The 15,567-nt window shown below is 40.2% G+C and overlaps 1 protein-coding gene and 2 non-coding genes across 17 annotated transcripts in view; 1 reads left to right on the forward strand and 2 right to left on the reverse strand.

Moving 5' to 3' along the window:
* LOC126297523 (CTTNBP2 N-terminal-like protein) overlaps nt 1–15,567 on the reverse strand; it is a 214,163-nt gene that overhangs the window by 164,119 nt on the left and 34,477 nt on the right. For all 15 annotated transcript variants that reach the window (XM_049988422.1, XM_049988419.1, XM_049988427.1 and 12 more), the window contains one exon: nt 71–172. In XM_049988422.1, coding sequence (XP_049844379.1) covers nt 71–172 — 102 coding nt within the window. The remainder of the gene's footprint in view (nt 1–70; nt 173–15,567) is intronic.
* Trnas-cga (transfer RNA serine (anticodon CGA)) lies at nt 14,345–14,419 on the reverse strand. The gene has a single exon. It is a non-coding gene; the product is annotated as a tRNA-Ser (tRNA).
* Nucleotides 14,646–14,720, forward strand: Trnas-cga (transfer RNA serine (anticodon CGA)). Its single transcript has one exon. It is a non-coding gene; the product is annotated as a tRNA-Ser (tRNA).

A 15,567-nucleotide genomic window follows, 5' to 3' on the forward strand; every position in this document is an offset into this window, starting at 1 on the left:
TATGTTTTGCAATACATTGTATTAAACTGCATGCAATATTTCACATAACTATGACACTGTATATTAGTACCTTCAAGGTAGCAATGACAATATCTCGTGCTTGAAGTTCGCCTTCTAAATAACTAAGAAGTTTGAGAAGATCAGTCTTGCTGAGTTCCATCTTTGGATTTCTCTGAAACAAAAAAAAAGGGGGTTGCCCATGTTTATCATGAACAATGCACAGCAACAAAAAAGTAACAGATATATAAAAATCCAGGAGTTCCCCCAAACAACTCTTTCTTTACAAGAGAGCTGTGAAAACTCAGTCTATATCTTTAAAAAAAATTATGAAAAATATACTCGTGCATGGTTCTACACTTCAACTAAACTGATTTAAGGCACAAATTGTGAATCAAAATAACTATCATGAAAAAAGTACTCACTTACTCACTTTCAATATATGCCCATTTCAGTGCGTGAACTTTGCACAAATTCTTTTCTAGTGAGTAGATTCCACACCTGAATTGTGATTCCAAAAAAGTTTGCAAAATACACATTTGCAATTGCTATACTCTTTTCATTGACATCAAGACTTTTCCAACCACAAATTTCTTTAGAACTGGAATAGATTAGTTAAGAGGTGGCAAAATCGGCCACTTATTGTTTTACCCTTTGCAAAGTAATCAATACGACCTTTTTTATCTCACAAAACTCTTGACATCTGTTCCAGTACATGAAAGAGATTTCTCCATCAGTTTCCACCCAACGTTCTATATCTGACAGAGTCATGAATCCACATTTTCTCCATAGTAACACATTTGAGCATAAAATCAGTTGTGTTCTTTCTTAAAATGTCCAAGCATTCCTCCTCAAGTTAGTTTTCAGTCAGCTTTCAACAAATACGGCACTCGTTTTAAACAAAGCTATCTCATCATTAATTATTTCATAAAATGTGCAGCACTCTGGCACCTGAAACACCTATGGCATGGGCTGTTTCATGTCTGTTCCCTGCTGATCAACCAATCTTGCACATCCCCAATTTTTTCATCTGTGGTTGCTATTTTGAGACACTTTCACATGGATTATCTTCAATAAAAGTACAACCACACTGAATTCAGCAGCTCATTTCTTAACTGTTGGAAACAAAGGAGCCATTTCGAAACTGTTAGACAAAGGGGGGGGGGGGGGGGGGGGGGGGGGGGGAGGAGGAGAGATACATTCTGGAAAACTGCTTTATGCTGAACGTCATTTATTCATCATGGTAACATGACTCCTACTTTGTCCATTTAAAAGAAACAGACACAATGTAATTACTTTAAAAAGCTGCACAAACAAACCTAAAGTACAGTTTAAGTCAACATTTAATTTCTTATTGTGCATCATGAAGCAACATACCTAAAACAAAATTCCATTCATTTAAATGGTTGACCTGGACCCAAATTTTTAACTTGCTGTTGTGAGCTCTATGCTCACGATATAACAACAACAAACACAGAACTGCCTGAAAGACATTAGAAAGTGCTAGAAGCTGATAATGTGACAAATTGAATTACTCTTAGCATTCCACCCCCCAAAACCCATTTCCACACATCATCACAAGGAGATGAACACTGCTGATAGCTGGCACAGCAATAATGTAAACCTATTTTGCAAACTTTAGGGTTCATGAACCGTTTGGTATACACATGAAATTAAATCTTGTCCTCTTATTTATAAAAGGATTGTTTCACTTATGCCTCTCTTATTAACTGAATTACACACTAAGCAAAAACTAAACTGATCTGAAATGCTACTTTAGATAATACAAACCTAAAGGCAGTGAACAATTAACCTCAAAATTTTAATCCTCCTTCAGACTACATGAAATATTTCACTGCACTGCATAATTTTCTCATCAAAGTCAAACCATACATATTCTGTAGGCAAGCCAGTCCTCCATACTGTGTTTATAGAATATCCACACAATTTTCTCTCATAAAAGTATGCATTATAAACAAACTGGACAGTGAAATACAGTGTATGATACAAAAAATGATAAGATGTAAACACATTCATAAAAGTAATAAATTTTAGAATGAGCACTGTGATACAAATAAATAATTGACATTTAGAGTAATACTATCACATCCCCTATATACATCATGGTATGGAATCAAAGTAAGTGTGGCATATATTTGTATATTACTTGCCAAACTGCCCCAATACAAGCCTGTAAAGTATTGGTGTCCAGGTGCTGTAAAGCACTGGTACCTAATTGCTGTATAGCATTCACAGGATAATTCATTAAGTGGCAACCCTCATATACAGGGTTTCCATAAAGTCCCTTTACAACTTCAAAATTTTATTACAACGGCAGTTGTTGAAATATTTTAACAAAATTTCTTTTATTGTAATCACTGTTTACTAAAGTTTTTATATATACTAAAACTTCCTGTTTCAGATACTCTGTTAATGGAAGGAAGTCAACCTCTATAAAATGACAACTCCTCAAGAGAAGGCACAATGTGTTTCCTGGTTTATTGAGACAAAATCGGATGTTCTGACTCAACGAAACTTCAGAACGAAGTATGGAAGAGATCTACCATTGAACCCTTCAATCTGCACATGACAAAAAATTTATGGAGATATGGACAGTGTTGGATAAAGGGAGGAATAGGTGACAAAGAATATCTGAGGAAAACATAGATTACGTTTTAAACGTGTTCACTCGTTCACCTACAAAGTCAATCCCTACTGCTGCCAGACAGTTGCAACTACCACATTCAACTGTGCGTAAGGTCCTCCACAAGAACTTACAGTTGTATGCTTACAAAGTGCAACTATTACAGATACTTGAGCCAAATGACAAGCCAAAAAAGACAGAGATTGCACTCAACACGCTGGAACACCTTTCGGAGGATAAAGCATTCCTCAAAAGTTTCAGTGACAAGGCTACTTTCCATTTTTCTGTGACATTAAACAGACACAATGTGCAAGTCGAGGGATCTGAACACCCCCCATGTGACTAGGGAGCTTCACCAGGATAGTCCAAAAGTGAATGTGTGGTGTGGAATCGTGTGAAACAGAATAATTGGTCCATTTTCCTTCAACGAGTCAACAATTACTGTAGATGTTTACCTCAACCTTCTGACCGAATATGTAGCGCCAATGGAAAATTCCAGTAAGATGGTGCACCATCACATTGGGGACTGCATGTTATCAGACATGCTACAGACTGAGCCATGTATAAGATAATTCCACATAACTAGTTCAACAGAATTTTCAGCCACCAGTGTCAAGTGCCACTGACTAAGAGAAGCTGCTTGGAATCTAGATCTGAATAACATATTCAAGTGCCTCTTTGATTTAGTATCACAACACATAGATCCTATCCCTGCAATTTCACAAAACAGTGACTTGGTTTCACAAATATAAGTGTGGCAATATCAAATATTACTGCTGGCCAAACACAGTGTAATGTAATATTGTTATCCAAAGTGTCTTGAGCTGAGATCTATATGAGATTCATAAGGTATTACCACATATTGCTGTTGTTAACAAGATAAACATAACCATGTTTTCCAAACTGCTTTAAGCACCTACACTGATGAGTCAAAAAATCATGACCATGTGTTTAATAGCATGTTGCTCCACTTTTCAAACACAGTAAAACAGAGATTCTGCTTGGCACGGATTCTACCAAGTCCTCGACAGGATTCCAGAAGTATGTGGCACCAGGTGTCTATGCACAAGTCAAAAAATTGCTACAAATTACGGGATGGTGGTTTATAAGCACACAGCTAGCACCTGACGTGTGTTCCTGTGGGTACAGATCAGGCCCACCTGCTGGCCAAAACATCAATTTGAGTTCACTATAATGCCCCTCAAACAACTGTAGCACAATTCTGACCTTGCAACATGGAAATTTATCCTGCTGGATGATTTCATTGCTGTAGGAGGAGACTTCAAACGTGAAGCAAAGCAGATAGTCTGCAATAATGTTCACATAGTTCAACACTGTCATGCTGTCTCTGATTACTGCCACAGATCCCATGGACACCCAACTCACTGCACCCCATAGCATAATTCTGCCCTTAATGACCTGCATCTGTGGTGTGGTGCAGGTTTCATGCAGCCATTCGCCTGGATAACGCCGTGTAAGGACCCAACCATTGACCTGGTGTAACAAGAAGTGTGATTCATTCAACAGGCGATACGTTTTTATTGATCCACGGTAAAACCTCAGTGATGCTATGCCCACTGCAATCATAACTGATGATGTCATTGGATCTATACAGTAACACATAGGGGCTGTGTGATGTGGCACTCCGTGTTTAACAATGACATTTGAACAGTGTGCTCTGAAACTCTTGTGTCTGCACAATCATTGTACTCTGTCATCAGATCTGCCACAGATTCCTGCCTCTCCTGGATTACACAATGGGTGATCCTTTGACCTCTACATTTTGTGAAGACACATGTCGTTCAATACCAGATGGCCTACTTGTTGTTTCACCATACTTCAATCACTTTCCATTGGTGCTCATGACAGCAGTATGCCACGCAACCAGCTTCACCAGTTTAGAGATTCTCGTTTCCAACTGTAGGGCAATAACAATGTGCCCTTTGTCAAAACTGCTTACAGTGACAGGTTTCTGCATTTGCTGCTCGTATCTTCACTATCATTAGTACCAATTTGTCTCTCTTCTGCTTACATCTTTTCCTTACTGTAGCATGGGCTAACAACATTGTCAGCAGGCATTCATACTCGCGGTGGGCAGTGGTCACAATGTTTTGGCTCACTGGTGTATTAAATTAAAACATAAGTACGGAGTAAATGAACATTTAAATTTGTAATGCAAGTAAGCTATAATTGTTCCTCCATGAAGTGATAGGTGCCATTTGTAATGAAACAGCCATTGCACAGACACAGATATTCCACAATTCAATAGACCAACATGGAGACTAATGATGTTATGGCTTTTATTGGACTACAATAGTGTCTGAAAATGTACATCCCAAACATAATCAATCTGTCTTTTAGTTTCTGACAAAGCCATAAGGCAAAGAGTAAATATGTGTTCAATCTGGAACATTTGAGAGACAGACAACATTACAAAAGTCGTGTCATTACATTTTCCAATGTAGCATTAAGTACTCTTGTGATTTCTGAAGCAAAATCATAAGTATCAGCTGTGAATCTTCCCTATACTTCTATAATCACCAACAGCTCATAGATCTCATGAGTATTTTTTCATTTTAAGTATATTTGAGAACTGACAAAAATGACACTGGCCCATGGTTTACAGCCATTTGTAGCAGGTGATACACTTCTGTTTTTTGGCAAAATTATTGCCAATAATTTGGGGAATGTGTTCTATTCCCTCCTTAGACATAAATGAAAAACTTTATGGATTTACTAACAAGCTTACTTAACCATATGACAAATATGCTCCCCTAAACACTGGAAAAGTAAGGAGGACACCTGCACCTTGGCTAACTGAAGAACTAAAATGGCTCAAACATCTCAGAGATGCTGCACATTGGGCATACAAACTATGCCCTATGCTTGAAAATCATACTGCTTACATGCAGAAGCAGAACAGAGTCAGTCAAGCCACGGGAAATGCTACACTCAGGCATGCCCATACGTTAAGCAACAATAGAAATAGACCACGTGTCCTATGGAAAAACTTGCATGGTCTTGGTAAAAGTAAAAGCTGCCACTGATCCCACTGTCCCAGCTGAAGAACTGAACCAGTACTTCATGTCACCTACAACCACAGTTGAACCACAAACAGAACAGAAATTCATTGATTACTTGATGAAGGTAAATAACTGTGGCCACAAAAAATTCCACCTAAAGCATGTTACTTGCAATACCATCAAAAAAGCCATCATACCTATCAGATAAGCATCTACTTGAGATGATGGCACCACAATCCAAATAATGAACGTTATTATGACCCGCTACTTGCCCACTGTAACAGGTATCTTCAACCACTACTTAACCACAAGTGTTTTCCCTGAGATCTGGAAACTGGGCCTAGTTAAGCCACCGCCTAAAAAAGACAATCCACAGCACCCTCTCATTAATGACCTATTTGCATTCTTCCTGTGCTGTCAAGGCCTTAGAATATTTAGTCCACAAGTCCATGACCAACTAATAAACTATGTAACTACGAACAGTCTACTAGAAGAATGCTAATCAAGTTTCTGTAAACATTGCAGCACATTAACTGCCTTAATAAAGGTATGAGATGGCCTCAAGCTTGCCATGAATGCACAAGAAGCAACTATCACATGCTTCTTAGACTTACTTGCTAAACTTAACAGTCTAAATTTCTTGTCAAGTGCAGTGCACTGATTTTGTTCATTACTAATGTCTCACCACACTGTGCCATGTCCAGCACCATGAAGTCACAATGGAGGCAGATAGTATCACATGTTCCCCAAGGTTCAGTATTAGGTCCTATAATATTCCAACCTGGAGTTTCCATTCTTTGATTTTTTTCTTTCTTTTCATTGTCTGTCAATGTTGTGTCATCAGTTTGGCTGTACTGCAAATAATATACACAAACAAACGACTTCCAATTGTGTGTAAGTGCAATACTAACAAAGATGAAGACTGCTATCGAGAACCTCAATACCAACCTGCGCGCTTTATCAAAATGGGCAGAGTATGGACTGTTAAAGCTCATCCCCTCCAAAATCCACATGGTACTGGTCAGTCTTTCTATGCTCATTAGTATGAAATATTGGGAATCCTTACCATCTTTAATCCTAAATGGGGCAAGTATCAATTTCTCTCCCTCAGCAAATAGTCTGGGAGTAGCACTAGATGAAAATCTAAATTGGACTCAGCACAGAACTGCAATGTGCAAAAAGGCATCAGCATCTCTCCATGTCCAACAAAAATATAAAAAAGATCTTCCCTCTTCACCTGCAAAAGAAACTTTTACAAGCATTTATACTTCCAATCACTGAAGGAGAAAGGACCCTCCACAAAGAGTATGTGAATGCAATACACATACTCGGGCGTCCCCTGGGCGGTTGTATACTGGCTGATCCTTTCACTCCAGAAGCAACATGACAATCCTACAGAAAAGGACCTTATCAGGCCCAGCACTGATGATTATCTCTGTAAATATTGAAGGCCTGTCTGCATGCAAAGAACGTCTACTACAAGACCTCTGTCAGAAAGAGAAATGTGACGTCCTGTGTCTACAAGAAACTCACAGAGATAGCACACTCAAAAGATCCAATATAAACGGCATGCGACTAGTAGCTGAAAGGCCACACCGACAGTATGGCAGCGCAATCTTGACCAGACCAAACATACAGATCCTTTCAAGCAGTATAAACGACATCAATGATACTGAAGTGCTAACCATTGAACTTAGTGACTGCACTGTTACATCAGTGTACAAACCACCAACTGTGGACTTTTACAGCTCCAACGCAAACAATTTTAATAAAGACAGAATTAATTTTGTAATCGGTGATTTCAACAGCCACAGTACGCAGTGGGGCTACCAAGAAGACGACGACAATGGCATGGCTGTGATCTGCTGGGCCGAGCTGAACAGCCTAAAACTGATACATAACAATAAACTGCATGCTTCCTACAACAGTGGCAGATGGGGGAGAGGTTATAAACCGGACCTCATCTTCGTTAGCAATCAAGTAACGTCCCAATGCTCAAAAGGAGTTTGCTCACCAATACCAAACACCCAGCACCGTCCAATAATGTGCCAGATCACATCTGTTGTCAAACCCCATAGCGTACCTTTTCGCCGTAGGTACAATTTTGAATGGTCAACCTTTCAAAACCTCATGGAAGATTCTGTAAACAACCGACCACCTGAACCGAGATTCTATGACAATTTCGTGAAGGCTGTGCAGTGGTGTTCCAAGCAATCGATCCCTAGAGGATGCAGAAGCAATTATGTTGAAGGCCTTACGCCAGAATTAGAGGACCAGTTGCAGCAATACCTGACACTGTTTGACACAAACCCTCTTTCCGCAGAAACTATCACTGCGGGCGAGCAGCTAACCGAGTCACTAGCTAAAACCAGGAGAGAGAAATGGCTGAGGACAATAGAGGAATTGGACATGAAAAGGAGCAGTCAGAAAGCCTGGACACTCCTTAAACATCTCAACAATGACCCGACTTTCTCTCCAGGACATTCTCCCGTCACAGCCGACCAAATAGCCCACCAGCTTCTCAAGAATGGGAAACCCGAAACCAAAATCAGGAAGTCGGAGACCAAAATAGACAGGATTGAACACCAAGAAAATTAAACTCTGACCACCCCTCTCACAATGGCAGATCTGGACAAAGCCATAACGAAATGCAAGCTAAGGAAGGCCCCGGGCTTGGACGGGATTTTCGTTGAACAGATTAAACACTTTGGTCCCAACGTTAAACAATGGCTACTGAAACTGTTTAACAATTGCATGGAAACATGTCAAATTGCCACAATCTGGAGGAAGGCTAAAGTTACTGCCATTTTAAAACCAGGCAAAAATGCTGACGACCCCAGAAATTTTCGACCCGTATCACTTCTCTGCCATATCTTTAAAATCTTTGAAAGAATACTCCAGGATCGCCTCTCCAGCGCCATAGAACCCTACCTAATCCCCCAACAAGCAGGTTTCCACCCAGGGAAAAGCACTACATCTCAGGTAATTAACCTCACGCAGCTGATTGAAGACAGCTATGAGAACCGGAAAATAACCGGTATCGCCTTTATAGACTTGACAGCCGCATATGACACCGTCAACTTACGTCTGCTAATGAAGAAGCTGTATGCCATTACCAGGGACTTTAAATTCACATCCACAGTTAGAAGTCTGTTAGAGAACCGTAGGTTCTCTGTGGAATTCCAAGGGATGTATAGCAGGTGGCGGGCCCAGAAAAATGGTCTCCCTCAGGGCAGCGTACTGGCACCCTTACTTTTTAACATATACACCAATGATCAACCACTGCCAGCTGGTACGGAAAACTATATCTATGCCAATGACCGTGCTATGGCCGTACAGGGTGACTCCTTTGAGGATGTTGAGACAAAGCTCACGAATGCGCTAGACATGCTCTGTCAGTACTACGCCGACAATCAACTCAAGCCGAACCCTAGCAAAACACAAGTTTGCGCCTTCCATCTCCGTAACAAGCAGGCATCCCGTAAGCTGCATGTCTTCTGGAAAGACACACTCCTCGAACACTGCGTTAACCCCAAATACCTAGGAGTAACCCTAGACAGGGCTCTGACGTATAAACAGCACTGTATTAACACCAAAATGAAGGTGAGCGGCAGAAATAATATTCTTCGGAAAATAACGAACTCCTCCTGGGGCGCAAAGCCAGAGGTAGTGAGGACCACAGCAGTTTGCCTCCCAGCAGGCGAATATGCAAGCAGTGTCTGGTACAACTCTACCCACGCTAAACATATCGACATTGCTCTGAACGAGACCTGCAGGCTCGTCACTGGATGTCAGAAACCAACCCCAACAGACAAGCTCTACCATCTTGCTGGGATTGCACCTCCTGCAGTGCGAAGAGAAGCAGCAGCCTATAGTGAAAAAGCGAGGGCTGAGATGGCAGAGAACCACCTCCTCCACAAAAGTCAGCCAGCCACCAAACGTTTGAAATCTAGACGCAGTTTTCTCAGAGCAACCGAAGATTTTAGCGACCAACCTGGATCTAGGGTGGAGAGACGGAAGCAATCGGGAGAAGGGCACTGGATGGAACCAAAGGAAGAATTGGCACCAAGTTACGATGAGGACTGGGTGGTCTGGAGATCACTAAACAGGCTACGCACCAACACTGCACGGTCAAGAGAGAACCTTCTGAAGTGGGGATATGCTGCTACATCTAATCTCTGCGACTGTGGAGAGGTGCAGACGAACCAACACATGTATAACTGCCCTGAATGTCCTTCACACTGCACTTCAGAGGATCTGATGTTGGCAACCCCAAATGCTGTCGACGTAGCCCACTTATGGGCCAGATGCCTATAACATTTTGTTTCTGTGCACACACACACACATATACATATATATATATATATATATATATATATATATATATATATATAATATTTTCATATGCCTGTAATTAATTTTTTTCTGTGTGCTATTAATTTTTTTATATTCCTGTATCCATTGTGCTTCTGACACGAATAAAAAAAGAAAATCACTGATTACAGCGATTTTATCCTGCAAGGTCTTTCTCATGAGAGCTCATGGTGGATGGAACTAAATATGAATGCCTGTGTTCATTACATCTGTGATGTTTAACTTTTTAGTCATTGTACACTGTCCCTCATATCTCTCGTTGACCTTAAGGCTTTCCTTTGAACAACATGGTAGAAACATCTGTTTCTATCAGAGCAAAATCATTTCTGTACCTCTGAATCATTAGCAACTTTCTTGAAGTCCATCTCAGTAGCAGAAACCCAACTCTAGCATAACCTCCCTCATCGTATTAAAGAACTGAATAACATCTCCAGTTTACAACGTCAGTTAATGACATATCTACTGAAACAACAATAATGAATACCATAGGCTCTGTATGCACTTGTCACCCCCATTTCCCAGTATTTTTAGCTGGTGCAATCTCCTTAAATTTCCTTTCCCCAGGACTCACTATATCAGAAAAATATCCATTTTGCAAACATTCTTTTTAGACCTGCCACTCTCATGTCATCATTGATATTTTTTACATATTATTATTATTATTATTATTATTATTATTAGTGATAGCAGCAGCAGCAATAGAACTAATGCCAGTATTAACATTATTAGTTCACAGTCAGTATTATTTACTCACACTGTCTCTATAGACAGTCAAATCATTTTAATACTGTTTGTCACATTAAAATTGTTGTTTCTTTGGTAACTATGGTTTAAAAATGATACTGTATGTGTGAAACCCTGGTCCAATGTTGAGAAGACCGGATAGCCCTTACCAGATCAGGTTAAATAAATAAGAGCCAGAAACTGTTCCACCACAATGTACTTGTGGCAATTTTATTAATACATAGGGCATTCAAAACGTTTTGCACAGTAGTCTCTCACTTTTTATTTTTTGCAGGGGGAGAATGAATTTTTTTGTGAACATACTTGGAACATTTAGCTATAAGTTGGTATATAAAAGAATTTTCTTTTATTTACAGGTGAGCCATAATGGACCGTGAAGTAGATGGTAAGTTGCAACAACGGTCGGTGCTGGACTTCCTCTTCAAGACCAGCGATGACTCTGCCGTCTCAATTCACAAGAAGTTGCTCCCTATTTATGGGGAGGACACAGTGGATCACAGCAGTATCCAGCGGTGGTTGCAGAGGTTTAAAGTAGGTGATTTCTCTCTACTGGACAATCCACGATGTGGTACAGTAACTAGGGTACAGAAAAATCTGTGCACACTGGGTGCCTAGATTATTGACAAGAGAAATGAAAACGATGAGGAAGAAAGTGTGCGAGGGTCTGAAGAAGACCTTTACTGAAGAGTGGAAACAGTGTTTTCATGGTGTCATTACCCAGCATGAAACATGGTTGTTTTTGTCCAAATCTGAGAGCAAAACCCAATCCATGGAGTGGCATCATCCGGGTTCCCCTCGGAAGAAGAAACCAAGACTCTCACGAACAGCAGGCCAAAAGGTGATGGCGTCTTTCTTCTGAAATCAGTGTGGTATCACTTTCATTGACTTTTTGGAACTTGGCTCCACAATTAACCGATACCATTACTGTTTGTCATTGGACAAGCTGGGACGTGCCATTAAGACCCATGGTCAACAGCTTTAAGGTCAGCGAACTGGACTGCACCATGACAATGCCAAACCCCATAGAGCCCTTAAGACCCAGGGGAAAAATCAGGAAAATGGGTTGGAAAATTGTTCCTCATCCTCCCTACAATCCAGACTTGACTCCGTCTGAATTTTACCTCTTTGGTTGTCTGAAGACCCACCTGCGTGGTAAAACATTTGGTAGTGAGAAAGGCCTTATTCCCTGTGTCAAGCAATGGTGTGAAAGTCAATACCCAGAATTTTACCACAGTGCATTTACATCATGGAAAGAATGTTGGGCCAGATGTGTCACAGCTGATGGAGGCTACATTACGCAGGCCCAATGCATAGCTGAATGTTCCAAGTATGTTAAAAAAAAATTTCATTCTCCTCTTGGGGGAAAAAAAAAGGAGAGAGAGAGAGAGAGAGAGAGAGAGAGAGAGAGAGAGAGATTCTCCTCTTGGGGGAAAAAAAAAGGAGAGAGAGAGAGAGAGAGAGAGAGAGAGAGAGAGAGGGAGGCGGGGGGGGGGGGGGGGGGGGGGGGGGGGGGGGGAAAGGGCTGCGCAAAACTTTTTGGATGTCCTTTGTAATTAAATGACAACACTACATAAGTGTTATAAAAATGGGGGAATTTTTATTTTAGAAAATCTACCTTTATTAACTCATTAATACTACACTGAAGTGCCAATGAAACTGGCATCAGCATGCATATTCAAATACAACATGCAGAAGACTTTCTGGTTGTCAACAGATGAATTTTTTAAATCTCCCTATGTGATAAAATGTCACATTTACCTTCTATGGAAACAATCCAAATGGTATATTATATTTCAAAATTGCACCCTTTTACCCTAAAGCCAACAGACTCACTGAGAGATTTGCAAAAACACTGAAATCTCACATGACAAAGCTAAAACAGAAGAACAGTAAGTGTAAGCCATTATTAATTTTCCTTTCCCAGTACAAAACCACTCCATATGAAACGCAACAACCAGAAGAAAAATGGAATGAAAGATAGCAGCATACTCTAATGTCAGTCCTAAAGCTACGTGCATCCACAGATCCAACATACAGAAAGGTTGACAACAGGAGCAACAGGTTACTCATTTTACATGCTGGTCCAAGTGATACAAACACTCAAACATAATGCACAGAGTCCAAACTAGTAATGATGTCACATCAAGACACAGAAATCATATGAAATCAGACTGTCTGCATGGATATACAGACATAACCCCTACACCATTTTCATTAAAAGGCTCATTTGAATCCAATGCTGCCAGCTGTCTTTGGGATCAACAGCTGCAGCTAACAGTCACATCTGGTTCTTCCATCACCACAAGTCAGCAAGTATGGGAAAGCATCAAGCTAATGATGCAAAGCTTCATCAGCTTCGCTTCTTCCACCCCCCCCCCTTACCCCCACCCCCAAACCGCCAGTAGAGGTGTTGACTAACACAAGAAACAAGATACAGACATACACAGAGACGGTGCCACATGACAAGGCCAGCCTTATGTTATGCTTCCATCTAATACTTCATAAGAGAACCACTGTATGAAGACTGATCACTGCAAGTGAACTTTTAACAGCATTGTCACGCATATCTTCACACAAAGTGTTGCTTGTCTGTGCTTTCTTCAGTTTTGTCATAGTTTGCCTAAACCTATTTGACAATGTTACAATGCTGCATAGTGGCTGAGTGCAAGCAAGCCACTTCAATAAGGGCAATTACTTCAGTTGCAGGCCATCCTGCTCCTGCCACATTTATGTCTGACATCGAGAGTATTAGGCAGAAACAAGTCCAGTCGCCTTCAATATCTTCATTGCCCTCTAGGAGAGAATGGCTACACTTGTTTCATTTTTGGAAGATTCATCAAAAACAATATTCTACTTTTCCAATGTGATGTCCATTTTATTCCATTCTCTATGCAAAATTTAATGCCAATTCCTCAAAGCATTTTTTCCTGGAAGTTTAAAGTAGCTGAACATATCAATGTATGTGCAACCCTTTCAATGGCCAAAAATAAAATAAGCATCAAAAACAAGAAATATGATTAACAATGCTGAAATGTCAGAGACAAAGATACCAACATAAAGAAAAATTCTGACAGTTAATTTCTTTTGTCAAAACTGTATACAGTTGTTGCACAATGAGCTAACATGGAGATTCAGTACCAATTTAGATGGTAAACTAAGAATGTTAACATAAATGGAGTGTGGAGAATTAAAATTTGCCCAGGGCATTATTCCACATTTATTTTACAGACTACAATCTTACATAGAACGGCACATGATGAATTTTTATTTGCAGAATGAATCCATCAGCCTCTGGCAAGTCTGATACCAGAATCTTGTGTCCATGTAACATCATTATTCTTAACATTTTTTCTTTGTTTTGCTTTCAGAATTTGCATTCTCTCCATTTGGTTCAGGTCTTAAGATGCAAATGTAAATGTTATTTTCTGGACTTCCAAGAAACGATTAAAACAGCCGCAGGCTACCACTAAAAAACAAATTATTATATCAGAACGCTTGCAGAAGTATGCATCTGGGTTGAAGACTGCTTGACATTTGAAACTTCCTGGCAGATTAAAACTGTGTGCCCGACCGAGACTCGAACTCGGGACCTTGGCCTTTCGAAGGCAAGTGCTCTACCAACTGAGCTACCGAAGCAAGACTCACGTCCGGTACTCACAGCTTTACTTCTGCCAGTACCTCGTCTCCTACCTTCCAAACTTTACAGAAGCTCCCCTGTGAACCTTGCAGAACTAGCACTCCTGAAAGAAAGGATATTGCGGAGACATGGCTTAGCCACAGCCTGGGGAGAGCTTCTGTAAAGTTTGGAAGGTAGGAGATGAGGTACTGGCGGAAGTAAAGCTGTGAGTACCGGGCGTGAGTCGTGCTTCGGTAGCTCAGTTGGTAGAGCACTTGCCCGCGAAAGGCAAAGGTCCCGAGTTCGAGTCTCGGTCGGGCACACAGTTTCAATCTGTCATGAAGTTTCATATCAGCGCACACTCCGCTCCACAGTGAAAATCTCATTCTGCTTGACATTTAGCAATTAGCTCTTGACAAAAAGCCATACACACCCATGCTTGTAATGTGAAGTGTAATAAGGACTGTACAACGCATCAGACCAAGTTAACATCTCATATTTATCGTATAGTGAGACTGCAAATTAGTGAAGTAAATGGAAAAGCCATAGTACACATCAAATCAGGTAAGCACAGATAAAATCTTATCTTAATAAAGTCAGATGTTAACAAATTCAACAAATGTTAACAAATTCAACATATGTTAACAAATTCAACATATGTTAACAAATTCAACATATGTTAACAAATTCAACATATGTTAAAATTCAGAAAGTGTGTGTACCGAGACCACTACTCTCATATAAATTACCTTCTTCAAGCTATTGACGAGAAATGGGTACTTAAATGTTTTGCACAACTCTGGAGGATCACTTGCAAAATCATTCCGCCACAGAAGGTGCGCGACACTGTGACCACGCAACTTCAGCTCATATATTTCTTTAACAATTGACCATATAGCTTTAATTTTGTTCTAAGATCTCTCTATTCCTTTGATGTAATGCATTGTTTTAGCTCATCTGGAGATATAGACTAGCATTTTGTTGTATCATCTGTAGTGAAATTCTCTAGTTTATCTGTAACTGTCCCTCATATTATGATACAACTCATTCTTTCTCCTATGTGATACCCTAATACCATTAGTTATCTGAACTGGTTACTTATAAGACAGCATTTTTGATGGAAAAGAACTGTCAAAGAAAGTAATGAAAGTTCCTAGAAACATGTCATA

Source organism: Schistocerca gregaria, chromosome X, assembly GCF_023897955.1.
Source record: "Schistocerca gregaria isolate iqSchGreg1 chromosome X, iqSchGreg1.2, whole genome shotgun sequence".
Taxonomy (NCBI): domain Eukaryota; kingdom Metazoa; phylum Arthropoda; class Insecta; order Orthoptera; family Acrididae; genus Schistocerca; species Schistocerca gregaria.